Source organism: Scaptodrosophila lebanonensis, unplaced genomic scaffold (assembly GCF_003285725.1).
Source record: "Scaptodrosophila lebanonensis strain 11010-0011.00,11010-0021.00 unplaced genomic scaffold, SlebRS2 tig00000092-arrow-pilon, whole genome shotgun sequence".
NCBI classification, from domain to species: domain Eukaryota; kingdom Metazoa; phylum Arthropoda; class Insecta; order Diptera; family Drosophilidae; genus Scaptodrosophila; species Scaptodrosophila lebanonensis.
This window is the reverse complement of record NW_022060566.1, coordinates 4400116-4427424: the sequence shown is the minus strand read 5'-3', so window position 1 is coordinate 4427424 and position 27309 is coordinate 4400116. Positions and strand designations below refer to the sequence as shown.

The window sequence follows — 27309 nt, the reverse complement described above, 5'->3', positions numbered from 1 at the left end:
ACTAAAATCTGAACACTGTGTGTGTGTCTGTACAATAGTATATATATTTTAATTTTTCTTAGTATGTCCATTGCTAGTTTTACATAAAGCGGAACAAAGCCAGCCACAAATTCCAAAATTTTCACCCACGAGCCCATTACATGTTTTGGGATTGGGGTTGGGATTTGAATTGGAATGTGGATTGGGTCATTTACCCTTTTTTTCTGGCGATTTTTTGCTAAACGGTCGCATCTCAATAATATCAGTTTTGATGGCACGAAAACTTTTGCGTAACGTATCCGATACCTTCTTCTTATAACTGGTATTGGTGCTACACAGGGAGAGCTTATCATCGGGACTGCCAAATGGATCATTGGCTAGCGGTCTAAGCTCATCATCGCCCCCCATCAATTGGCCACTGGTGTCGCTGGTCGAGTTCTTCAAATACTTGCGATTGAAGTGCAACTGCGGCGTACCCCATTTGCGCTCTGGCTCCGCACTAGTGCCGATGCTAGTCTCCTCCGAGTCGCTCTCACCACCCATCTTCTCCGTTGTGGGCGATGTTAATGCCGATGTGGATCCGCTTGTTGATGTTGTCTCATCCGGCTGCATACCCATCGCCTCCTTGTATGTGCGCGTAATAATCATGGACGCCGGTACGCCCTTCACATTAACGCCCGTAACATGTGTCTGCTGATGGTCGATGGGCTGCGGTTGACGCCGGGGAGGCTTCGCCCGACGTGGCGACTTCACGGTCACCACCCGCACGCGATAGTGCAGCAACTGCTATGGAAAAGCGAGATTAGTAAGAGGCTTGCATGTCTGTGGGGGACGAACAAAACATTGATTGGGGAAGACTAGAGTTAAGTGTGAAAAAATAGTGAGCAACTTTTATCGGACAATTTAAAAATGATCAGATATCATCATCTGCTACAGAAGACTCGATGTGATCATCAATCATTAGATATCATCTTTCCTTAATGTCATGGGATCATCAATCATTAGATGTCATCTGTCTTGAATGTGATCTTCTAATTTTGAAATTAATATATCATCTGCACTCACCTTCTCCTCATCGACGAAACGCGCCAGCTCGGCGAGACTAATGCTTACACAAGTACCTTCCATGAGGATATCACGATCGTATTCGCTGTGCACCGGGAATTTCTGTGTCAGCGATAGCGCCTCATTATCAGGCTGCAGGAGCGTCACCTCATAGGCATAATTGTATTTGGTCGCACGTCGGTTGGAGGTGCATGTCATGGTGAAGAGTATGCGTTGCTGATCACTAATCTCGTAGAAGTTAAACATCTCCTCGTGGGTTTGAAACACATAGTAGCCGGTGAGGGCCTTGCGACGCGCTGCCATGTTCCAAATCAAGTCAACGCTGTCCGTCTTAAACACCTTCTCCGGATGCTCTGTCTCCAAATGCTGCTTCCATTGAATCTCACGACCATGCCACTTACAATCGCCCCAAACACGACCCATAAAGCATTTCATCGGCTTATAGATGCACTGCTTCTCGTGCCAGGGCAGCAAAGCGACGGGCAGCCGAACCATGCAGCCCCCACCAGAGTGACTGCAACGGAAGTGAGCCTTGGCGCATAATGCCTCCACGGTCAGCGAACGTGAGGTGGTGAAGGCCTCCTGCAGAGCAACAGAAGATTGGAGAGAATGATGAGTGAGCGAGAGAGAGAGAAAAAGGGAGAGAAACAACGACTTCGATTCATACGGTTCATATATAATACATTAATGCTGTGTGCACTTGTAGATTAGAAACGCTGCTTAATTATGGAAAACCCAATGAACCCAACAGCTTGTCCTGTAAATAGAATCAATCTCAAAGTGTACAAGTCTTATTTACCTTTAGAAATGTTCAAATCCATTACCTGATCGTTACCATATGGAAAAGGTTGGCAATAGTACACCCCCAATAAAAGGAAGCTCCAATATTCAAAAGTACAAACACGAAATTTCGTATCTATATACTTGTATATTGGCAAATGGGGAAGAAAAAAAGATTCTTTCTGCATTTACATCCCCTTCAAATGTTGGGGCAATGTTGATATACATACATATGTACATATATAAGTAAAGGCAATACAACCCTTCTTTTCAATTAGAACTTTAAATTAAGAGAAAATATCTATGATTACAATACTACTATTGTTGGGAAAAATAAACATTTTAAACAAGCTGGATCGAAATCGAAAATAGGAACATTTTTTTTGTTTACTAAGAAGTCTGTTTATGATCAGCATGAGGGAGATATGTATAAAGACATCTCCATCTGCGTGTTCGTCTGTATGAACAACGAGATTTTTAAAACTATATAGGTAGAGAACCAAACTTGGCATATCGACTTACATATCTGAGCCATGCATATGTATCGTAAAGTCTAGCAACTGATTATTATCTATCTCATCTATCTCTTGTATGTTTATAAAGATATGTATATTGTATTCATAAAATGGGTGCTTAGGACTTTTAAATAGTGCCTCATTATATTTTAAAATCGGTGGAACTCAATTGTAGTCTCTATAGTGTATTGTATGTGTATGTTCCCTACAATTGTATTGCAAATAGCGATTGAAAAACTATGATTTCAACAAATTTAACCGGAAACGGAATGACTTATTACTTTGTTGCAATATCGTAACTAATTTGAATGCTTCTTCAGTCTTCAGTAGTCTGAAGTTTCAACAACATTTCGCCTGTGGAAGATTCTAGATAAACTAACATTGTTTAATTGTCGTGTCTGTTTTTATCAGTTAATATATTTTTATTGAAGCTATTCACATTAAGAGTCTATAATTTGTAATTGAGATCAACTCTGTTTTTGTCCAAGTGCTGGGTCCTTTCTTAATTTGCTTATCTACTCGTACATATATGAGATTAGGTTTATAGCATTGGAATGTCGAAATGGTTCAGTAATTTCGACTGAAGTTCTCAACTCTATCTATCTGTACTTGTGAGAGCTTTTTTTTTGGCAATTATAGTATAGTTTCTAATACTGTCTACCTTTCGTTCGTATAAAGTGGTATGCACGTACCTAGCTATATCTTGGGGCATGTACGTCATGAAGACAAACAGAGATAAGTGGGTAAGCTGTCGTCATTGGAGATAACGCCTTACATATCAGTGCGATGGAAAAAGATGCATGCCACTTGATATCTCTGGTATGAATTAGTTACCTAACGACCGGTCGGGCCGATTGACGTCAAACTCACCTTGCACAGTGGACACATGAGCAGGATGCGGGTGCATTGCTCACAGATGCTGTGTCCACTCTTGCAGAGCAATACCGGGGACTTCATCGCACCCGCACAGCCCGGACAGCGCAGCTCTTCGATCAGACTCTCGTAGTGGCGGGCCGAAATGGTTTGGGGTGCCTCCAGTTCCGCTGGCTTGTCAGCCACCGTATTAATGCTGGCCTGCTTCTCTTCCGAACCATTGGCCACCGCCACCATTGCTGGTGGCGAGCTGATGGGTCTCTCATCGCCCAGGCCGGTGCTGCGCGTGCGACTCAGCATGGGCGGCTTGGGTGGTGGGGAGGTCGGTGAACGCAGTGTTGTGGAATTTGCGGCCGGCAATGTGGCGTATTTAATGTCCAGTGCGAGGTTATTTGCTGGTAATTTGGTCTCAGCACCATTGCTTATTTCTAGGACGGGTTTCTGGGACTCCTCCACACGTTCGCCCTCCGCAATGATGGTGTTGTTGAGAAAGATGCGACGCTGTTCGTTGATCTGCTCGATGCTCTTCAACTGTCCAAGAATTTTGAGCTGCTCATCGTCGCCATTGCTCTTGCCAATGCTATCATTGCCATTCCCTATGCTCGGCTGTACATTGGAGGATGCCTCCACCTGCTCGACTTGGTTGCTGTTCATGTTCGCTGCCAAGTTGTTGACTGGTTCGTTGTTTAATAATAATTGTGTAATCGTGGCGAGTTCTTCGAGGCCCGCAGTTCTTGGCAGCACCACTCTGGTTAGTCGCTATATATGTACATACATATATAGTATTCTGTGTATATATGTATGTTTGTATATTTGTATCTATGATGAGTGTACGAGTGTTTGTGTGTCTGCCTCCACACCCGCGTCGTTGCGTTGCGTCTTCGGTTGGGACGCGTATCTTATCAGAGAACCTAACTAACTCGGCTGCCAATCGATTCGGATTTTTGATATAAAGTTGTACCTAAATATATGCCTTCCTCTATATATATATATATGTATATACATATATGTATATATGTATATAGACAAGCAATTATACACATATGCATGCCGCCGACATTCTCCTCTCAGTCGAGCGTCTCCTCCTCACTCCCGTATGGTCTTTGAGCGCTTCGGCGTTCGCGTCGTCTCCAGCAAAAGCTTCTTTCCAACTATTTGGCCAAATATTGTGAACGTTTGTTCTAAGCCCAGTCGGTCTAGTCTGTCTGTCTTCAACATTTGACCCATGGCCTCAACCCCTTCCATCCCCTTTGCCAATTGGTAGTCCATTTGAATTATGTATGCATGTTTTTGCCAAGTTTCTGCACTTCTTTGTCCGCTTCTGTTCTGTTTTGTTTTGTTCTGTTCGGTTCTGTTTGCTGTCTGCGTTTGCCATTTGTCGTTACCATTCCAATTGGCAACCGGAAACGTGAACCGAAAACCCCGTTGGGCCTCAGTTTGTGCCCGTTATGGCCAATGGAGGTGGGGCCTCACATTTCACACAATACGGCAGCAATCAATGTCAAGGTGCTAACATGAATAACCATGACTGACTGGCTTTCTAAGGGTTGCTGTTATTGTTGTTGTTGTTGTGTTTATTGTTTTGAAATCGTAATTCTTATTGCTTTTGGGGTTACGTCCACCAACAACACTCTACTCCAATTGGAAACCGAAAATTGCGCCGAAATATTGAGCTCTACTGGCAGAAGATAAACAGTGAAGCCTCACTAGCAATTATTTTATATTGAGAATACGAAAAGTAAGTAAAGCACTTTAGGATTCAAAATCAAACTGTCTGTGGATCGATGGAACGAAAATGGATTGCAGGAATAAAAACGGTCGCATACAACTTAAATGATATTACATTGCAGTTTTTAATCAAATTTGTATTGAGATATTACCTGTTCAATACATACCTCCTATTTGTTTACTATTTAATGGACTTTTCAGGAACACCCTTTGATAAAAACATGTACTTTGTAATCAGTTAGACCTGTTCTTTTTCGTTTTTTTGATCCAGATATATGCCTACAATCGTTCGGATTTGTGATAATGAGCCGGACGGTGATTATTTTGCCAAAATATTAATTCTTTGTAGTTATTTTTAATTTTTCCTGTTTAATAAATAATAAATTTTGTAGATTTACTTGCATTGCAAACATTTACTTTGCAAATAAATAAACAAACATTAATTCAAAATTTATTCTGCAAGTCAATTCTGGGATGAATTTTTGTTCAGCAATAAAATCAAGAGTTATTTTATTCTTTCAGTTGATTTCAACGTTTATTCTATATCGAAATATCTCTAGTCGTCAGAGCACTGTAAACGAGGAAAGGTTTGGGTTTTCTTTTCCTTTTGTTTAACTTTCAGTGAAAATCAAAATACTGCGCATTTAGTTGTATTTTCGAATGCGTTTCATTGAGTCCACAGAACTTGCCAAAAATCAATAATTATATTTATTTTTAGCTGTGCATAAAATCGATGGATGCTTTCGCTTTTATTTTTGCCTTAAACAAATGGCAAAGTGATTCTTATGGCTCATAATTACTAGAAATTTAAAATTACATACAAATTAACTTGAAAAATGAATGTGAAAAAAAACAAAAATTTATGAAAAATAAATAAAGTATGTAGATTTATTCGGCTGTTATTATATATCTGGATTTAAGATATCTAATCTTATCGTTTATTTTTATTAAACTACTGAGTCGTTCTAAGTTGCACTAAAAAGCAATATGAATGAGGGCTTTGGCAGCCATTGTCATTACATATGGTTCAGCTTTATATGAACAAATAGAGTTATCTGGCGTTGAATAAGCTTAAATATTTCCTATATTTTGTTAATGCAAGATTTTGAATAGCATTTTGGTAAACTTTCAATTAAATGTAATTATTTAGCCTCTTTTTCCGAAGTGTAAGAAGCGATGGTTTTCTCTAAGAATAAAACATGCACTGGGGGATTCCCCATCGTTGCCACCCCCACTCGAGAAGCTTGCTGTGACGAATATAGTTTTTAGGCCTCTAAGGTTTTTTTTTCAAATCTCAAGCACATACGTCAAAAAATGTTCCTAGGAAGGCATTACTCGTAAATCAATCAATCAAATTCGTCAAGTGGGAAATATATTTTTGTTGATAGTCGGCGTTTCTGTCGCACGTAAATACTATCCAGTATTTACCGTTTTTGTAAAAAAAATTTTTGCAAATCAATTTCGACGATTTTGATAAGATCTGAATGCCCCTGAATTTGCAAACACATACACAGTACTGATAAAACAGTTCTACTGCATTGCACAAGAGCCGAAAAGTATACCTTACCCTTTGTATTGGAAGAACCATTCACAGATTTCTTTAATAGACTTTCTGGCCAATTAATCGCAATCTAAGCTTGTTCAGATCTTGATCAGAAACTCACGGTTCTATGCATTAAAGTTGTCAGTCATGTATAGGAAATTCCTCATAAATTGACAACAAGTCTCAAGTCTAAATCATTAGGTTTCAGAAATGTTGATAGTAAACAATCAGCAAACTATCAATCAATGGGATCTTTCTATTTAATGGCACAGATTTGTGGGAGGCTATTAGAGCAACAATTCAGAAACTGTTTTCAATTGCTTTTAATGACTTGAATATTCCCATACCTAAACAATTCTGTAGATAAATAATTTCGAAATGGCTCGGCGTTGCTTTATGTTATCTGTGGTTACCCAGTGGGTCATATACTATATGTAAATAGATAAAACACTTTCGTGTATCTGTATCTAAATGATAATCATGCAGGAAGCACGCGTGTGAGGGTCTGGTCGGGCCACACATGGGAGGCATGGGAACTCGATTCAGGCCTAGTGATCTGCTTTTCAGAAAGACCTTTTCTTGGTTGTAAAACAATTTTGTTCTATATGTCTTCAACCATCCCTAGAACGAATGAAACGGCGGCAAGGAAATCAAACGTTTTAAGAAAAGTGATAAGTTTTCCATTTGTTGGTAAATAAGCATTGACGCTTTTTGTTTTCGTTTTAAATCGATGTTTGTTTTTGCATTACGCCGTAAACATTACACTACCTTAGGCCTATTTACATACCGGATCTTATCACAGACATCATCACACCCTACATATATACTTGTATATTGTTTTGAATCTATACACATATAGGTAGACTAAATAATTCATTAGCACAATAAAAGCTCAGCTGTCGCAAATACAACAACAATAATAACAATAACAAAAAACCGTGGCCAAGTTGATATGTCGTGCATTCTAATAAAAGCAAAGTCTGAGATTTAAAAGCGGCTACTCATTGTGCCGCTGTAAAAAACAACAGTCCCAGCCCGCGCCCCCAACCTCCACCCAAGTTTGTAGGATAGCTCTCCCACCCACTTCCTACTTATCGTCATTGTCAATGTGACGTTGAAGGTTAAATTGCCGCTGTAGTATTAGTCGGCCGGCGAATTAGCGTGCGCGCGCAACAGCATCCACCACCAGCGGCAAGGGCGGCCACAACAAAATTAGGTTTGGCACTTTCTTGACTACCAACAGCCGTGTTCATTTATCGTCGCGAAGTCATGGCACCTTGTCACATTCTGGAGCTTAGTCTGAAGGAGCAGCGTCGCTTCATCGAATCCTTTGATATGATGATCAGCGACTGCGATGGCGTTGTCTGGTTGCTGGCTGGTTGGATACCTGGAGCTGGGGATGCAGTCAATGCCTTAAGAAGAGCCGGCAAAACCATTAAGTTTGTGTCGAATAACAGTTTTCGCACCGATGAGCAGTATTCAGAAAAGTTCAAAAAAATTGGCGCCCGTGGAGTGAACATAGAGGATGATGTTGTGCATCCTGTCAAGACAATTGTGCGGTATCTGAAAACCCACAAGCCCGGTCAGCGTGTCTTCTCTCTGATGTCACTGGAGGCGAATGAGACGTTGCGTAAGCAGGGCGTTGAGTACGAATCGCTGGTAAGTCTTATGTGACACTTTTCAGACTCGTGACAATTAATTATAACTTCAAACATGCGTTGCAGCAAATCAAGGAGCATCTTACTTCAGCCACGCTGGTGGAGCATTTAACAATTAGCAAGCCGGTGGGTGCAGTTCTCTTCGACATACATCTTGATTTATCGTATGTGGAGTTGGCCAAAGCTATACGCCATTTACAACTGTCGGATGACTGTGAACTCATTGCTGGGGGCAGCGATGTGACTATGCCGCTGTCTGAAAACTTCAATGTGGCTGGATTCTATGATTTTTTGCAGCATGTGAGTCGTTATTCAAATCGGGAGCCAACGCTCCTCGGCAAGCCATCGCATATTTTGGGGGACATGTTGAAAGAGATGTTTAACATCAAGAATTCGGAGCGTTGCGTCTTTGTGGGCGATATGCTGGTGCAGGATATTCAGTTTGGCAAATCGTGCGGCTTTCAGTCGTTGCTGGTACTTTCAGGTGGCACGACAAAACAGGATATGTTAAAAGCACCGCCAGAGGCTCAGCCGGACTATTATGCGGACAGTTTGGCTGATTTAGTGCAGCTTTTGCAAAACATGGAAAATGGATCAGCTTGAAAATGTACCCGTTTTATTTGTAGTCGTTGAATTTGTTGTGGATTTAATCCAATATAAACGTTAAAAAAAATATGAAAACCACAAGCCTGAGTAAGTCTTAGATCTCTAGATCCTCGGGATGGTAGAGCTCGGTGAGCAGTCGGTAGACATAGGAGGGCGCATGACCGCCGCTTCAAACAGAAAAACCAAATTATTAATAAGAAAATAATTAGTTAGGGTTAGCTGCAGCTTACGTGTTTGAAATAAAGAGCGTGACCAGCTCGGGCGGCACATAATCGAACATGGGACTGTAGACTTTTGCTTCGCGCGCTGGCAGCGAATCATATGGTATGACATCCTCGGCACAACCCACCATATTAAAGGCGTCCTGCTCGCACAGATGCAGCGGCGACAGTTTGTACATGGGCGCCAGCACAATGACGGGCACAGAGTAGTGCTTGGCGGCCAGGGCCACGGTATAGGCGCCACAGGCAGCCCGTAAGCCACCGTTGGCCAGCACGCTGTGGGTGCCAATGATCACCTTGTTGACGCGCGACATCATCGCAAAGATACTGGCGTCGGGTATAACAATGATATCCACAGTCTTATCATTTGCTAGCTTGGTGGCCAAGTTGTGGCCGCGACACGATGGCGCACACTCGGCAACAATTATGGTGAGGTATTGACGCTTTTTGATGGCGCGCTTCAGAAAATTCTCCACGCTCCGCGAATGACCCAACGTGAGTATGATTTCCGATGAGTGGATGTGCTCCTCTGCCTGCACACAAATGTTCTCAGAGCTCGTTTCCAGTTCGGTTTCAACCTCTTGCAGGTGATCAAGTAGCGCCTCGCGCAGACCCTGCTGCGGCTTACTATAATCCACACTCACGTTGCTTTCGCTGGTCTGCGTGACCAATTTGTGTAGCGAAAGTGAAGCCTGCGAGTCGTCAGCAAAATGCTGAATCTTGGCGTGCAGCAAATCGAACTCCTCTCGCGTCAGCTTCAGTATGCGGCGCGCAATGTTTGATGTGACGGTCTCTTGCGGCAATGCTGCCTGCATTATGCGGCTCTGGGCACGCACAATTCGCATAAGCTCGCTGATCATAAACGAAATGAAGGAATTAGATGAAGGTGCTTATTTTTAATGCGTGCGTTTCACAACTTACTCAGCATTTTGCCAACTTTTGCTCATTATGATGTATTTAAAAATGTCCAAGGTTTTGTTGGTTATGCTGTAGGAGCCCTCCACCATGCTGCAGGCATTATTATTTTACATATGTATACGGTTAGTGATCCATTGAAACGTGTTTGTGGTGAGCCAACTTACCCAACCTTGATGGCATGTATAAGCTGTGTGACCTCTTTCAGTGGCTGTTCGCGCATCTTGACAACGGACTAATTTCAAAAATAATAAAATGAAATTATATTATATTATATCACGTTCTTGATGCCTCAATATAAGAAGTTGTATCCCGAATTTGGCAGGCATAACAAACATAAAACGATACTCAAGCAAAATCGACACAGCAGCAGTGCTACCCATGATTTAAAAAAGGTAGAAGGTATGGCATTGCGCAAACCCGTTGTGGTGTTCTCTTTTTGTGACATCACATGATGACTTTTTGTTGTTGAGAGAGAGCAAAGAAAGAGAGCACAATAATCAAGTGGCAGCTAGAGTGCCATGTTTAATTTGCTCGTTCGAAGCAAATAGTTGCAGCCATACCTTCGCTCTTTGTACCGTGAGTGCTACCAGTTTTGTTTTATATATTATGTTCAATTTAAGAGCGCGCATTATAACAACAAATATTTCGAGGCGGCTGTTTATACAGATGTGACGAAATAAGTTTAACTAATGCCATTGTATTGCTCGGTTGTATAATGGGTAAATAAAGCTATAGTTCAATTAATTGCAATATTGTTTGTTTTGCCAATTGTGTGTAGGCAGCACTATGCCAACTTTGCATTTATCGCTATCGATATTTATGCAACCAGCAGGAAAAGCCGCTGTAGCAACAACAGCAACAGCGGTAGCAACAGCAACAACAACAATATGCGATAAAAGTCGGCTGCGAGATGGGCTGAATTTGTTTACGTGTCTTCTTCACCAGTCAGAGCCAAAAAAACTGACGCGAAAGCTAGAAGCACCACAACCTGTCGCAGCGCGTAACAACAATTGACAACTGCAGCTGCGTGGTGGCGCACACGCACATTATTCGAAATTGTCGTTGCCTTTAACAAAAAGATTTGACTCGTAAGCAAACATAGAGCACTTATTGTTTATCTTTAAAAACAAGAGGTGCTTTTTTTGTAATCTAAGAGTGTCAAGCGGCCCAAGAATATCTCTTCAGCCAAACACGAAAACGCGCCATGAATATACACAGTAAGTGCTGAGGGAATCAATCGTTTAGTTGAGTTCAGTGCTTGAATGGGTTAGCACCTGGCATATATTTATTTATTTATTAATTGCTATGCTTCCCGCTCCCATTTATTATCGCACCTCAGTGAACACGAACACTCTCAAGTACATTAGCCTCCTAACGCTAACGCTTCAGAATGCGATTTTGGGTCTCAGCATGCGCTATGCGCGTACTCGTCCTGGCGACATCTTTCTTAGCTCAACGGGTAAGAACATACAGCTTTACGTGGACATTAGTAACACACATATGGATACACACACATATACCCACACCATTGGTCACAGCACTTCCAATTAGCGTGGCAAGAATGCGACATACCGTAAAATGTTTTCTTGCAGATAAGAAAGACTGCCATATACACACGAGTATTTCCATTTCCTCTTGGAAATGGTTTGGCTGATAACAGCTATTAAGTAGCGTCCAAATAAACGTGTATATATGTGTGTAATATTTCCGCAATGGTATTGTTAGATGACAAATTATTTACGCTACTTTTGCAGCGGTTCTGATGTCGGAATTTGCCAAACTCATAACCTGCCTGATATTAGTTTTCAATGAGGAGGGGAAAGATGCTCAAAGATTTGTCCGATCTCTGCACAAAACGATCGTGGCCAATCCCATAGATACGCTGAAGGTGTGCGTGCCATCGCTGGTGTATATTGTACAGAATAATCTGCTGTACGTGTCAGCCTCGCATTTGGATGCGGCCACATACCAAGTGACATACCAGCTGAAAATATTGACCACGGCCATGTTCGCTGTCGTCATATTACGGCGCAAGTTGCTAAACACTCAATGGGGCTCTCTCCTGCTCCTGGTCGCTGGCATTGTGCTCGTCCAACTGGCACAAACGGATGGCGGTTCAGCTGTGAAAGCGAAAGATGAAACAGGACCTGTACAGAACCGTATGCTGGGCCTGTGGGCAGCATTGGGTGCTTGCTTTCTATCAGGCTTCGCCGGCATTTATTTTGAGAAGATACTTAAAGGAGCCGATATCTCTGTGTGGATGCGGAATGTGCAGCTGAGTCTGCTCAGCATACCCTTTGGTCTGATCACCTGCTTCGTGAACGATGCCAGTCCTATATATGAAAAGGGCTTCTTCTACGGCTACGATATGTTCATCTGGTATTTGGTTTTGCTGCAAGCAGGAGGCGGTCTTATTGTGGCCGCTGTTGTTAAGTATGCGGACAATATACTGAAAGGTTTTGCCACTTCACTGGCCATCATAATCTCATGCATAGCATCAATATACATATTTGATTTTAATCTGACGCTGCAATTCTCATGCGGCGCCGGCCTGGTCATTTCCTCAATCTTCCTTTATGGCTACGATCCGGGCCGTCACGCCTCAAAACCAACAATGCAGCAGCAACAGCAGTCGGCGGCGGATGAGGAGAAGCTTCTGCCGCGTGTGTGACGCTCTGACACCTGAAACTCTAAAGTTGAACAGTATTTGTCTAGTGGTTGCCGTCATAATCATTATCATCATCATCAACATCATCATCAGCAGCAGTTGTTTAATGAGCTGTTGTTGCCCTCGATCGTTGATCGCCGGGCAACGTTGTGTGATTGCCTCTGTGTACTTCATCTGATATTTGCATTGTGTATTTTTGGAATATAGAGCTGGCTGCTCATCTCCACAAAGTGCGTTTAAACGGTCTTTCGTTTATACGTTTATTCAATTTTTAAGTCCTATGTATGTATGTACTATATATGTATCCTATCTCTACACTATTATGTTTTTATCACGCAGACATGTTTTTAAAAGTGTTTGCAATTATGTTTTTCAATAAAAACAATGTAAAACATAAACCGCTTCGACTTTGAAAGGGAGACGATTTTTTATTACACATCGTAAAATCTAAGAAACAAGAAATTCTGATCTTCTGCTCTACTTAGATAAAAGGTTTAACGTTTGGGTTCTACTCTAAAAACAAACGGAGCATTGCGTTAGGTGGAGACACTACTCTGTGGCTGGAGAAAAAAGACTTTTTAGAAATTTGTATAATCTAACAAGGCGGAATATATGTGACTCGAAGTGCGGCACTTAATGGTTCTGATTTGGCAGGCATTTAGCATCTGTTGATTGGCCCCTTTATATAAATGCTTATCTGTCAAAAACAAAAAACACTTTCTCTGTGCATATAGTATAGCAACGGTATATTCCATTAGTAAAAACATTAAGAGAGATCTTAAGGTACAATCATATTTGAGTTATTACCAATTATCAGAACCTTTGGCACTCTAGTTACGACTATCTGGCAAATGTGTATATGTACATATATTATGTCAAATCTGTATTAACAGCTTTCTGTTACGACTATTTTTATTGGTTCGTAATACCCGAAAATGTGAAAAGCGAATTTTAGCCTAAACAATTACCAGTTTAATAAACTTATTTATGAACATAAAATAAATAACAAATATATCTGATAAAAATGTAAAAAGGAGTGTTTCATTTAAAAAATGTGAATGTACATACATAGCTAATTATTTTTAATATAAGCCGGTAATTATAAACCGATTTTATTCCAGAAAAAGTATATAGAAATAATAAAATAGAAATGAATATACATATGTACTTGTATGTACGTATTATCTAATGCATTTAAATATTTGGAGCATTAAGTGATCTTTTCTATACCCTTCTTGCTTTGCTGTTCTGTAGTACTTCTTTCTAACAATAAACTACGTTTCCCCCACATATACATGAATTCTGAGAAGAAATATGAAATTATGGCTAAGCGTTAATAACATTATGATTTCATGATAAAAATACAATCTGAAGACATACATACATACGTATGGGCTAATTTTATCATACTGAGGACCTCTCTTTCTGTGCAACATTTAGTATTTATTATACTTAGTATTTTTTCTATAATGAGTATACTCACCTAAAGTATATTTATTTTAAGCTATCAACTTCCTCTCAAAGAAAGTTACACCATCTGTAATTGACTTTTCCAGTTTCATAAGCCAGCTAATTTTGTTTCATAAAATGCATTCTAAAATGGTATACGGAAGGAAAGGTATAGGACGGTTTGTTAGGGCTTACATTGTAGCTGACTTCCCCTGAATCTTGCAGTCCTCCCAAAATGAAGCAATGGAATGATATTTCAGCATTTCGAAGTTGATTTCATTCCTATCCTTGCAATGAAGTGTCATTCTGAAAATTGCCCACACCGTCTAAAGTGAATACAAGATAGATCCAACAAAACAGGCTTCAACTTCAGCAATAAGACCACTAGATAGTCGGTGTATAAAGACAGATGCGAAGCGATGATGCCAGTTATTATACATACATAAGTTGTTGACATTTTAAATGCGACCCACGAGCATGAACCGAAGACCTTTCATAAAAAAGAAACAATGTTGATACTTATATTATGTTTATACTTATTTTTGCTTAATCTGTAAATTATGTACGCTTTAAAGTAATACAGAACCAAAGATAGATTTCTCAGTAACTTATTTTAGCATAATTCGCGCCGCCGTTCCTCAACACAAAAAACTTAAATAAGTAGTAAAAGGTAGATCTTATAACTAAAACAAGATAGAACGCTACAGTCGAGCAAGCCCGACAGTAAAATAGCCTGTACTCTCCACAAAAAAGAAAAATTAAAAAAAAAAAAATTAAAAAAAAAATTAAATTATTAAAAAAAATTAATGAATTAATTAATTAAATTAAATTAGAATATATGTTTATGTTTAGTTTTAACAGCATACATTTACATCACGTACCTATGCGTGTTTATATGCGTGTATGTATGCAGCACAAAGTTGAACCAAAGCAGCAACAACAACAACAGCTGCGGGCAGCGCTGCCGACAGAGGCAGCGCATGAGCAGCGATTTTACTTATGGCTATAACTTTCTTCAGAATTGACCTATCATGATGAAATTTGGCACACGGACACATTAGTACTAACTGGATGTACCTACCAAAATTGATTTTTAAATTCTGAGAATTACGGAAGTTATAAGAAAAAACACGAATTGCGGGGGAGTGGGGGGGTGCATCGAAAAAAAACTCAAACTCGTACTTTCTCGGTCTTAGGAGAATATGGAAACCAAGTTTGGTTATTCTAGCTCTTATACTTTCTGAGATCCTTGCGTTCATACGGACAGACGGACAGACGGACAGACGGACGGACGGACAAGGCTATATCGACTCGGCTTCCCATCCTGATCAAGAATATATATACTTTGTGGGGTCTGCCACGCCTCCTTCTGTGTGTTACATACATGCGCACAAAACTAGTATAGCCTTTCACCCTTTGGGTACAGGCTATAACAAATGAAATCTCGACTTCATCAAATGAGCATGTGTGCAAACTAAATGTTGCCTATTTACTCCAGGCCATGCGTATATCGTCGGCGTGGTTTTGCATTGTGGTAACCAGCTCGTAGAGTCGCAACGATGGGCCCACTTTTAAGCCGAAGCGGTTGAGGATATCGTAGCGCGTGAGGAGCATCAGCGAGACGCCATCGATGTCCTGAAACTTGAAGACATTCGCCTCGTTGGGGTAACGTTTGTGTACAAAGGAGACGACCTCATCAGTGGTCCAATGCTGCACCGGCAGATTAATGTATGTCCGCTTCACAACGGGCTCTGCAATCTTGTCAACATTGCCCCTTTCGTTCTCGTTCTCGTTGGACAGATGCTGCGATGCGATTGAGTAGAGCGGAGGGGGTGGGTGAGTCGATGGCAAGTTGTCCTCGTTGCTGTGGCGCCGCTTCTTTTTTAATATAGAGTTGGCTGCTAACGTAGTAATAGGCTGCAACGGCGGTAGGGAGCTGCACGAACTCATGGAAGCATCTTCGTCACCGCTGCTCAATTTATGGGTTGGCTTCCCATTGCTGGCGAGGCCAACATTTGCCTTTTTCTTGGGGCCCATTACGGATTTGCGCATTGCATCGGCATCCTTAGACTTTCTGCCTGCATCGCGCGCAGCTTCGCGGGCGGCGGCCTCTCGCACGCTATTGATTTTAGCCACGCATTTGGCACATTTCCACTTGGGGCCGACTAGCTTGGTGTCCAGCACGGGCGGATGGTGGCACTCCAAATGATATGTTTCCACACACATGCTGCACACGATCTTGTCCTTCTGTAAGACAGTTTAGTAGTTAGCAGGAAACCTTTTCAAAGCTTCGCTTTACTCACTTGAATCCTGGCATGTTTGCCGGACAGGCAAACAGTGCAAGAACGGCATCTTTCGCATCTATATTTCTTTCGCGCAAGACTCAAATTTTCGAAATTTATGGACATGCAGTGAAAGTGCCCTAAAAGGTGAGCAACGGAATGTTAGGGAAGATCAGAAACTTGTCAAGTTACTTACACTTCCGCAGGCAGGTCTTGCAGGTTAGGAAGTTACTTTTGTGTCCGGAACCACGCTTGGGCTCGCTTTTATGGCATTTCATACAAGTATCAAATGTGAGGTTTTTAGGTGGCGGTGGCGCCGGTGGCTCTGCAGAGGAACCATTAGTTGGAGTAGCAGTCGCCAAAACAACACCACGGCTAACGGTATCCGGAACAGTAGCAGCATCAGTGTCTTCATCCTTTTCCGATTTTACCGATTGAATGTCAGCAGCATCCATGCAATAAGTAGCCTCCGCTAATCGGTTTACCAACATGGTCTGCCGTTTCCCAATGTAGTAGTCGGACGGATCGTAGACCTGTTTTGGTTTCTGTATAAAAATTGTCAGCAGGCAAAGTAGTTATTTAGTAAATAGCAGAAAGTACAAAGCACACTTGAAAGCCGCATTGAAGAGTCAAAGCATACCTTAACGCGTCCTGTGGTACGTACTGTGGCGGCTGTGCCACTCGTCTCGTTGCCGCTGCTGTTGTTCAGCAAACTGTTGCTACAGCTGCTACTTGTGCAAGAGCTGTAGTCCTTGTCCTCCTCTCGGTTGCGCTTCATTTTCTGTGAATAAATGTAATACCCTTGCTGCAGTTAACTTAATTCTGCGGCTAATCCTATTCTGCAATGCGCGCTTGCCGCTTGTTTAACGTACAAACCTACGATAAGTTATCGATAACAGTGCACCAATTTATCGAACTGAAGCTGCAAAACTGGCTTTTTTCAATTTTTCTTAATACAAGTAAATGTTGTGTTTATGGTTTCCTCATATTCCCCAAACATTTAGCCCCTTTTTCAATTATGTTTTGGAAAATGAAACTAATTGTAATTATAATACACTACTCGTTGATCAAGTGTAGCCTAGAAGGCAGGAGAAAAAGAAAGGGCAGCGACGATTTGAATTCGGAAAAATAAATACAATGTATTCGTTTTTCCTCGTTGCACTTTTTGCTTTGTACAGCCATTTGTAGAGTTTCTTTTAATTTCCCATTTAAAAAATACCCAAATTGAAAATGCAGTGTAGTTGCGCGTTTGATTCGTTGTCTTTTCTGTTTCTGTGTCATTACCAAAATATAGTTGAGTAATTAAATTACACACTACAAACATACAAGTATTAAGTACAGTAAAATAACTTAAATTTGATTCTTAAACATAACATACATCATTGCCTGAAGTTACATGTATGTACTGATATACCAAAAGTAGACATAATAATTTTAAGCGGTTGTGATGTGCATGGCGATGCAGACAATGCAGGTTTTGCGAAGTCTTTGGCGAAGTGTTTGAGTAAATATTAACAACAACAATAAATTTTTTTAAATGAATAGCAATTATTCAATTTTGATTCGGCGTGCGTATTTCCAGGCCAGGCGCACCAAGTCCCTATGGGCCAACGCCCAAGATCCCAAGCATAAAAGGCCGGATGCGAAGCCAATGGCTAAATGGGTGCCCAGAGCGGCATTACGGTACTGCAAGAAAATAATAAAAATCACAATATGAGAGCTAGACATTATTATAATGGGCGTAAGACTTAATTACCCAAAAGCAACTGCAGCCAGCGAATATGAGCGTGCCACCAAAAAGCTTGCCCGGCCACAGGCCCAGCAGTGGATTTAACGCCAAGGGCTGATACTGCAGACGTATATGGTATGTGCTGCAGAGAGAATATATCTTTAAAAACTTCACTTATTTCAGCGCTCCCGTCCCTCCCTCACCTGTACAAAATGCGGCTCAGCATGTTAATGCAATTGGCAAAGATGAACCCGACTGGCCCGAAAATACCCGTTAGTATATAGGAGAGCACTAGGAAGCTGATAGAAAATATAGCCATAATGAAGTTGTATTTGTCAATTTCGCGACTTGTGTTTGTGGCAAACATATAGCCTTCGGTGATACCATTAATGGACAGCAAATATATGGCCAAACAATGCCACTGGAGCAGACTTTGGGGCAAGCCGCCAGCGACGAAATCATCGCCGCCATACATTTGCAACACCGTGTGTGAGTAACTCTGCCCAAAGGTGCAAGCCAGCAGGCCGATAGAGCTAACGGCTAGCAGCAGATTGTGTAAAACGCTGCATGCTTGCCGCACACGTTCCGGTGGCTGTTTATCCAGCTTTATATCACGTGAGATGGTTTGCGTGAAGTAGAAATAGGCGCTATCTTCAATGGGACGAAAGATGAAACGCGCTGCCATGCTGCCCAAATTATTCACCACATCGTACGTGGCCTGCTCACTAAAGCTAAGTACTGGACTAACAGACATCACGTACTTCTCGCCCTCTGTGAGTATGTGCTTAAGCACGCCCTGCTTTACGAAACTGAGCGTCAGAGTTTGCAGTTCCTTGTTGAAGAACGCGCCTTTGTTCTCTGTGACACCGGGCAGCATCTCGCTTAGCCTGGTGAACGGAAAGTCCTCCATGTGCTCAAACATTGTGCGCTCCCAGGACGTTAGCTCAGCTTGGGTTCTCGGCGACTTTCCTTTCCGGGACTGTTGTAGCTTGAACCGATTGAAGCGCTTGATATAATAGTGGAAGAAGCCGTATTGGCTAACGATTATGGTTATGGAACTGGCCAATTGCGCAATGGCAAAGGCATAGATGGCCACACTTTGATCCCCGATGACAATCCACAAAAAGATGACAGAACGGACCAGAATGTGCAGCGTGTTAAGGAGAATTTTAAGTTTGACAAAGCAAAAGACTTGGGCCACAAATACGGTCGACTCGGCCATCAATTCCAGCACACAGGACAAGGCCACAGCATAGCAAGCAAACTCATATTGTGCTTTATAGATAGCGTCGACATTCGACAGCCAATGCAACCAGCTGTACAGACAAGGTGCGCAAAGAGCTGCGCAGATGAGAACACTGCAATTGAAGGGACAAGGGATAGGGTATCTATTGTCTGCGTCAGCTGTCTGTGTCCCACTTACGTAAGCCACATTTGGTTGATCAACTGTGCCCAGGAGCATTTGTCGCGCTGCTGAGAGTTGGCACTCAATGCGGCACGATTGATTGCCTCGCGCGACAAAAAGAGCAGCGTACTCTCAAGCAGCAGCAGGCGCACATTCATAATGCCCAGCACTTCGCGACCCACATTCCTCACGATATAGGCATTAATGCCGAATGTTAGAATGCGGCACAGTATCTAAGAACACAAAAATAAGATAACATTAGTTGTTTTTTCGAGTCTTTTTTTTGCTTAATTATTACCTGAAAGATAATGCTGAAGCCAGCGCCCAGCAGACTGCTCTCCAGCACGTTGCGCGCCATTTGGAAAGTGTGGTTGTTTATCAGTTGTAAATCTATATCATCACGTATGACAGCTATGTGTACAACTGAATAAAAAATTGAAATAAATTCGAAATTTAATAACAGAAAAATGTGAATGCCAAAACAACACGTCAAATGGTAGCGGTTTGTTGTTTGGGCAAAACAGCTGATGGTCGCATCAGCTATCGATAGGTCGACACACACACATAAGCACAACAGCTGTTTAGCGTTGCCAGTTCCTCAAATAATGCACTTTACTGGTGTGGCAGATTGCGCAAGCATTTGGCGCCCTATTTGTTTTTCTGAATTTTCGATACAAATTTTCTATGGTTATTATTTAGTTTTCATTCTGCCTTGCTACGCATGTCTGCTAAAAAATGAATTAAAATTTTTTTAGCAAACACCTTCAATCAATCAACTGGGCGCTTAATTTGTTTACTTCATAAATCACCAGCTGTATGTCCTTTTCTTTGAAATATTGCCTGCTAACAATGTTGGCATGAAAAGCCAAACAACTCGTTGCAAACTGGTCGCAACAACTTTCGTTGCGGCTGAAGTTTTCTGTTGGCTGGCTGCTTGGCCTTAACTCGTAAGTCAGTAAGTCAGTCAGCATTTTGGCGTGAAAAGAGTCGGTCGGCACAGCTTTTCTACTGCCATCTTCTCGTTTACAACGCTGTCAGTCAGTTAATCAGTCTTTTAGTTTTCCAGCTGGCTAAGAAAGGTGCGCAAGCGCGTGCGCTCTCGCTTGAAAAAGTGGCCGAGTGTTCTGCAAGACGGAGCGTGAAGTGCATTTCGCTGCCGTGTGCGCGTCTTAACGTTTTTGTTTTGTTTATTGTTATTTTTTGTTATTGTTGTTAGTGTGTTTTTTTTCATCTTCATCTTTTATAATACGCTTTTCATGTGGAAAAACACGCGGAAAATCTGATTTCGAAAAATAAGAGGCACAGCCAAGAAACCCAACGAAACAAACAAACAAACAAACACAACAACAAACGTAACAACATCGCCTCACTATCAGTTACAGCGTGTGACACTTTTCAAAGTGACCGAAACAGGTTGACGTTATAGAGCTAGAGTCGTTGTTTTAAAGGGTGCCTTTAGCCACTCGCCGCCCGGTCATGTTATTTGCTATTGCTGTGGCAGACAGCCGTTGATGCACTCGCAGCTGGCAAATATAACATCTGGACAGACCCAGGCGAACCAGGATGTCGGACATCTATTACTGCAGCAATAGCCAGGTGAGTTGACGTTCTTTGAGAACTTTCCGCCATACGCCGCCATAAAAATCCAGCCATATTTATGGCATTTCAATTCATCTTCTAGCATACATGCGCACTTATTAATGCGCTCGAAATAGTTAAAACAAATTAATAATCATAATAATAACACAACAATCATATAAATTATTTGGTCATGACATTAAACGAAGCCATAAAACGTATTTCATAGCAGAGAAAGAATTTACAAAATTCGAATAAAACTGACAATAGTTTTTAAATTAATAAATTACTCAAAATCATTCAACATAATGAATTAATCATACTAAAAAGAGGTTTGTTTTTTATCCTTTTAATTATAACTTATAAAGCTTCTTATATGTATGGAAACTTGTATTGCTAAATATACAAGTATATGTTGTTGAATAAACAATTTATAAATTGGATAAAGCAAATAAATAATAATATGAATAATATATGGATTAAATAATAACAAATAAAATAAATAATAACTTTTTAGTATGTTGGCGCAATGATTGATGTCTAATAACAAGTTATGAGTTTAAAATAAAAAAAAAGTATAGTACTTACAACAATCAGTGCATTTGTTAGGCAAGAAATACGTCAATTTTTTTTTAAATGCTCATCACTGTTGTGTACTAATTCTTCATCAGCGCGTACTACTTTGGTTTTGATTTCTCACTATATTACTTTTAGCATGAAATCCAGGCAATATACATAAGAGTTATTTTGTCATATAGCTTTTACCTTGATTTGCAAACCAAATGAAATGTTCATAAAGGATCATTAAGTTCTATTTACCAACGTGTATTAAATCCAAGTACAACCATAACACTATTTCTAGAAGTTGAGCTGTAAAGATTAATTTGATTTTAATCAAATATTGTGCGCTTTAAGAATTCGCACGCTTCTTTTATTGAACAATTTGTCTCTTTTATTTCTCGATTTCTGCTTAGGTATTCGATTTATATTTATGTTTAGTTACTAAACGGTTTTGACTTTCGTTTTTCAATAAGTTTATTTGCAGCACAATTAATTTTAATTAATTGAATACTTGAAAATCTACAAAACTTATCGCATCATAAACAGTCCCATGTCTTCTAGTCTGCCCCCTCTACTCCTAAATGTTTAGTTTAGATACGTTTGATTAAGTGCACATAGTGGGAGCAGGAAGGAAAAGTATTTTAGTTTCTCTTTGACAAAAATATTTCTTATTTTTAAATTAGAGATAATTCTTTTCCATTTTTTATTTTATTTTTTCTCAATACAATACAATATAATACATTTCAATACATAATCGCCGAAAATGCTCTTGGGAATTATAGTTCAATGCTCGAACAAAATATCCGATTGCAAAAAAATGTAAGAGAGAAATAATTGATGCTGTGCTTACAGCAAAAAAACTTCAATGTTGTTAAAGTACTTAAAGTTTTTTTTGAATCCCTTTGCTTTCTAGCATTCTATTTATTTTATTTGGCTTCAAGAGAAAATTTGATTGATTCTTAAAATGGGTTTCGTAACAGCATAAGAGTAAAGTAAGAGGCTCTAGCGACTACTACACTCGAATATCAATGCTATAGAATGCTTACGCCCAGTAGGCATGCATTCAATATTTGTGTAAGAAAGATCAGCTCTTGCATTTGCCCCCCAAATTAATTTTTACAAGTAAATTGAATCTTGAACTATGAATAATTGAAAATTTCCCTCGGAGTCGTCGCGTGCTTTGGCTTGGCGTGTAATTTCATTTTGTTATGCAGTCGCCTCGCTGCGCTGTTATTGTTGTATTTATGCCGTATACACACACACACACACACACACACTCAGATAATCATATGTACTCGCTTGTGCTATAGTATGCAACAGTTAAGAGACTGCTGATCGTGTGTGAGAGAGAGTGAGAGCCGGGGCGAGGGAAGAAGAGCCAACTTTAGCTTATTTGTTAAGCAGCAGAGCCTGCGTTGTCCAATCGAACGCGCTGTCATCACAATGTCATAATTGGAAATTGTACGATAATTAATGGAAACAAAAGTAAAAGCGCACAAAGTAGACAACGATGAGGAGAGAAGAAATGAGAGGAAGCAACGGTATTTTGTGTAAAAAAGTCATTTGTTGTTGCTTGACAAATGATTTATTTTTGTTTTCTTCGCGATTATGCAATGTTGTTGTTGTCGTTGTTGCTGTGCCTGCTGCATTATGTTGGCTTATCGATAAGTTTTTAATTTCAATTACAATTTCACAAGCAGTTCAGGCCAACGGCAGTTGTTAATGTACTCCATGTAACAGCTTATGATGTGCAAACATACATAATGTATTTATTTACATACCCCATGTACATATAAGTAATAGCCTGCATTTTCCGGCTATTTTTCTAAGAGTATTAAATACATTTTTTGTCATCACTTATTTGGTAATGCTTTTTTGTTGCAAATTAAAATTTAAATATCTATGGATGTTTACTCATTTTCAACATTTGTTAAAAATTCGTAAAACAAAAACAAGATTTGAGGAAATTTTGTATATTACATTCATATCGAAGTTGAACATTTTTTCAAAATAATCATGGAACAAAAAACTTTGCGAAAGTATATTTGGAAAAGAGATAAGAATTATTAATATTTGGCTTTCTTCATTTTCAATCAATGAAATTCATTAAAGTTCATGCATTCAACTTTGTTTACTACATATGTATTTAAAAAATTTTATTTTTATTAGGATTCGCCCCAGATTCTTCAAAATGATAGATTCTAGAAGAGACTTTTAGTATCTATTGTACAACAATGTTTCAGGTTTTTAGTAAAAATATAATTTTGTTTGCTTAAAAGAAGTTTTTCCTATGCATAATCGCAGAAAAAAAAACTGGGAATTATAGTCCAACGCAGTCTAATATATAATTAATATTTATCTGTGGATTTGCTCCATTGAACAAAAGTTGTTGTTGTGTTTCAGCCGGTTTTCTGGGATTAGTTTTCGAGTATATTGGTTGATTTATACAAATGAGTAATATCGTATTTTGTCAGTTGGGAAATTTCTTAGATTTGTTGATCACAAAATAAGTGAATCTCTCGAATTCATTTCACATAATCTAACTTTTAGTTCGGTGTCCCCACATTTAATCGAATTAGGAAAGGTCAGAAGACCTCATTATCCTCATCGAATTAGTCAATGTCTTTGTAAATATTCACCATTCAGATTATCTGGCGATATGCAAGAGACATACATACATATGTACATGTATCTTCCTGAGTTGGAAAGCAGTGTGTAGACAGATATTCATATTTACGCACTGATGTGTGTAGTTGGCTTGGCTGCCTGTCTTTATGTTGATATATCTTTATGTAAGTACGTAATTCATATTGCAACTATAAAATTTATGTAAATTGCAGTGTAAGCAAAGCATGGCCAACATCAACGCCCCCCCTACGCCCGATCTGTGCAGCGCGCACGCCTTGCGGTTGATGCGCGCGGCAGCTTCTGGCAGCGAAAACGCAAAGACGGCGACGCGCGATAGCTTACGAATGGCTGGCGACGATTAGAGAGTTGCGCGCGTGAAAAAAAGTGTCGTTACGCTCACGCACATTCCCAGAAACTAAGTTTTCCTTGCATTCAAAAATCCTCGGGGCTTTTAATATTTAACGTTTAAGTACTTTTTTTTTGTTAAATGTTAAATGAGTATTATTTCTGAAGGTTTTGAATTTTGGTGTCATATCAGGTTTTCATTTATTTAAAATATTGACCTCAGTTAAACCTATTGGTATCTATTTTCCATCCGCATTTGTATTTGGATTTCTTATTTTTCTAAATATGTATTGATTTCAGTTAAACCTATATAACCTTTTTTATTTTGATTTGAGTTCCTGGGTAGATTATTTCCATCCCCTTTCAAATTTTGTACAAGATAACAAATTTTGTAAGTTTTTGTAAATTCTCACACATTTTAAATTATAGAAGATAACGAGGAAATTAGTGACTGAAAGATTAAAATCGATCAAGCTTTTGCGATACCAAAAAGAGAAAGGCTATGAAGAAGATGAACGTTTTAAGTTAACGAAATCAAAAATCTGTATAGAATTCTGTGCGAATTAATGATTGAAGTACAAAGAATAAAGAAGATAAAAGTTTAGTTTTTGTTTTTCAAGCTTATGGAGATTTGAACTAGCTTTATAATTTGAAATGAGATTTTTGTTTTTAACCTTTATGGAGATGTAATTAAGTTTGTTATCAATATAAAACTCGAAGGAAAATTTCTATATGTTTTCTAAACTTCATAGAGAGATTTTGTAATCAATATGTAGCTTGTATTTTATATACATATGTATATATTTCTTTCATTCACATAATTAAATATAGTATCTATATAAAATTCTACAAAGAATTTCTTAATTTGAAAAAACGGATGTTTTTGTCAACTCCATAGAGATTTTGTATTTATACGATATAGTCTCTAAGAAGTAATAAATATACATAAAGAATTTGATCAATGTTTCTGAGTCCAATATCGAGATCGGAATCATTTTTATCTTGCAATTTTTTATGTCAAGTATTGTACTTTTTTGTAAGTTTGTGTATTTGATACTCACGCACGCATTCACGCACTCCCGCACAGCTCTAGCGACGATGCTGGGCCACAGAGATGTAGTGAAAGTGCGTCCCGTTATACGGCTGTGGCAGAGGCTGGGCAGAGAGGCTGGCAATTTGCCTTAGTAACTTAGTTTTGTTGGCAATGCTATTGTTGCTGTTGTTGTTGCTTATGTGGCTTTGGGCGCATTGCTGTAAAAAATTTGCCGCCTCTTTTATGGCACACCGCTATCGCTGCTGTTGTTGTTGTTGTTGCTGCTGCTGCTGCTGACTCGCTGTTATTATGCTGATTGTTATTATTGGTGTTGTTGTTGTTGTTGGCTGCCAAAAGAAATCAAAAGTTTTCTGCTGCACTGTGCGTCTGTTTCCCTCAGTTGGGCTTCTTTTGTTTGTTTTTTATTTCTCTTCTTGTGTGTATTTTTTTGTTGTTATTTTAATTTGCAGCTGTTTTTTGTTTCTTCTTTTTGATTTTAATGCAAAAATGCTGTTTTTTGTTGTTGTTGCTGTTGAATGCTTTGTAAAAATTTGTTTGTGAAATGAAATGTCTGCATTGCCCACTTTTGGTAGTTTTGCTTTGTTTTGTTGCTGTTTTTTGTTGGTCATGAGAATTTTTTCGACGACGAGCAACAAAATGGCAACAAAATGTGTCGCTGTCAACAATAAAGCGAATTAAACACACAATGTATACCAAGGTTTTCACTGACCAACATTTTTACAATGTACATATTATTGTAATTGCTGTTGCAGGGCGTTTGTCTTGTTGTTGCATAGTTAGGCCAACTATTGAGCAATGCGCTTGTAATTTAAGCCTAGCTACAAGCATACATTTGTCCATGCATACATACATACATACATACATACATACATACATATATCAATATCAGCACAAAAAACGTTATACTGTATGTACGAGAGTAGGCATTTGTTTCAATGTGCGAATTGTCTGACAAACATTCCAATAAGTCGCCTAGTCTGCACAGACACAGTCACACACATACTGGTGCGCCAAAAGTGATTGCAGCGACAACAACTACAATAACAGCAACAAACTCGTTTGGCAAAAAAATGAAACACCAACAAAATGCGAGAAAAAAAAATCGCAACAACTTTCAGTCTTTCAGTATGTTTTTTTTTTTTTTGCAACAGCCGCTTAAGTTTGCTTATCTTGCCAGTTGTTGTTGCTGCTGCTACTGCTGCTGTTGTTGTTGTTGTTGCTGCTGCTGCTGTTGCCTTTGCACAATCACAAAATTTAGAAACGACACTGCACTGCACTGCACTGCACTGCCATCCATCCATCCACAGCGGCCGTGTTGTTGGCACAGTCGTTGATAACGAAAACAGAAACAATAACTGCAACGTCACCCACAATATGAATGCATTCGAAAATTCGTAGGGAACTTTCGAAAGTCTCGAAAGTTGTTGACAAACAAAGGAAGAACAGCTGGAGTTGCCACAACTATGGTGTATACCCTATCAGCATTTATAAATACTATACTATACTAATGACTGATTGCGGTTTGATGCAGAGATGGGCACAACATCACCAAGAACTTGGCTTTCGTTCCTCTATAACGCAAGATCAGCAAAGAAAACAAGACGAGCTGAGCCTTAAGACTAACTTATTCTCACAATATTATAATTCTTTCATATCCAAGGCTACTGCAATGATATGCTTATCGCTGATTTATTTAGGTTTAAGGGATGGGCTTTATGTGTCTG

At 39.7% G+C, this 27309-nt stretch overlaps 7 protein-coding genes across 10 annotated transcripts in view; 3 read left to right on the top strand and 4 right to left on the bottom strand.

Moving 5' to 3' along the window:
* Positions 1-22: 22 nt before the first annotated feature.
* Positions 23-4201, bottom strand: LOC115627077. 2 transcript variants are annotated; one of them, XM_030522624.1, is made up of 3 exons: positions 3210-4201; positions 1045-1626; positions 23-765 (listed from the first exon to the last, which is right to left on the bottom strand). In XM_030522624.1, the coding sequence occupies exons 1-3, from the start codon at positions 3864-3866 to the stop codon at positions 187-189; spliced, it is 1818 nt and encodes a 605-aa protein (XP_030378484.1). In that variant the 5' UTR covers positions 3867-4201; the 3' UTR covers positions 23-186. The 2 variants fall into 2 exon arrangements, with proteins under 2 accessions (XP_030378484.1, XP_030378485.1); XM_030522625.1 differs by having other exon boundaries at positions 23-762.
* Positions 4202-7635: 3434 nt separating this feature from the next.
* On the top strand, positions 7636-8828 carry LOC115627126 (phosphoglycolate phosphatase 2). Its single transcript, XM_030522697.1, has 2 exons — positions 7636-8142; positions 8208-8828. The coding sequence occupies exons 1-2, from the start codon at positions 7753-7755 to the stop codon at positions 8742-8744; spliced, it is 927 nt and encodes a 308-aa protein (XP_030378557.1). The 5' UTR covers positions 7636-7752; the 3' UTR covers positions 8745-8828.
* On the bottom strand, positions 8736-10889 carry LOC115627125 (translation initiation factor eIF-2B subunit beta). The gene is made up of 5 exons (XM_030522696.1): positions 10816-10889; positions 10051-10118; positions 9890-9976; positions 8978-9820; positions 8736-8914 (listed from the first exon to the last, which is right to left on the bottom strand). Exons 2-5 carry the CDS (start codon positions 10104-10106, stop codon positions 8842-8844), a joined length of 1059 nt encoding a protein of 352 aa, XP_030378556.1. The 5' UTR covers positions 10107-10118; positions 10816-10889; the 3' UTR covers positions 8736-8841.
* Positions 10744-12952, top strand: LOC115627124 (UDP-galactose translocator). Of its 3 annotated transcripts, XM_030522695.1 has the most exons (4): positions 10744-10974; positions 11041-11103; positions 11226-11345; positions 11641-12952. In XM_030522695.1, the coding sequence occupies exons 2-4, from the start codon at positions 11091-11093 to the stop codon at positions 12555-12557; spliced, it is 1050 nt and encodes a 349-aa protein (XP_030378555.1). In that variant the 5' UTR covers positions 10744-10974; positions 11041-11090; the 3' UTR covers positions 12558-12952. The 3 variants fall into 3 exon arrangements, with proteins under 3 accessions (XP_030378555.1, XP_030378554.1, XP_030378553.1); XM_030522694.1 differs by having other exon boundaries at positions 10744-11103; XM_030522693.1 differs by lacking the exons at positions 10744-10974; positions 11041-11103 and having other exon boundaries at positions 11128-11345.
* Positions 12953-15359: 2407 nt separating this feature from the next.
* On the bottom strand, positions 15360-17063 carry LOC115627395. The gene is made up of 4 exons (XM_030523050.1): positions 16926-17063; positions 16482-16830; positions 16307-16425; positions 15360-16250 (listed from the first exon to the last, which is right to left on the bottom strand). The coding sequence occupies exons 1-4, from the start codon at positions 17061-17063 to the stop codon at positions 15489-15491; spliced, it is 1368 nt and encodes a 455-aa protein (XP_030378910.1). The 3' UTR covers positions 15360-15488.
* A 558-nt stretch (positions 17064-17621) lies between these two features.
* On the bottom strand, positions 17622-19777 carry LOC115627223 (protein RFT1 homolog). The gene is made up of 5 exons (XM_030522845.1): positions 19718-19777; positions 19438-19652; positions 18218-19372; positions 18042-18156; positions 17622-17971 (listed from the first exon to the last, which is right to left on the bottom strand). Exons 1-5 carry the CDS (start codon positions 19775-19777, stop codon positions 17834-17836), a joined length of 1683 nt encoding a protein of 560 aa, XP_030378705.1. The 3' UTR covers positions 17622-17833.
* A 1027-nt stretch (positions 19778-20804) lies between these two features.
* LOC115627212 overlaps positions 20805-27309 on the top strand; it is a 29203-nt gene continuing 22698 nt past the window's right edge. Inside the window, exon 1 of the mRNA XM_030522832.1 lies at positions 20805-21015. Coding sequence (XP_030378692.1) covers positions 20983-21015 — 33 coding nt within the window. The 5' untranslated portion in view covers positions 20805-20982. The remainder of the gene's footprint in view (positions 21016-27309) is intronic.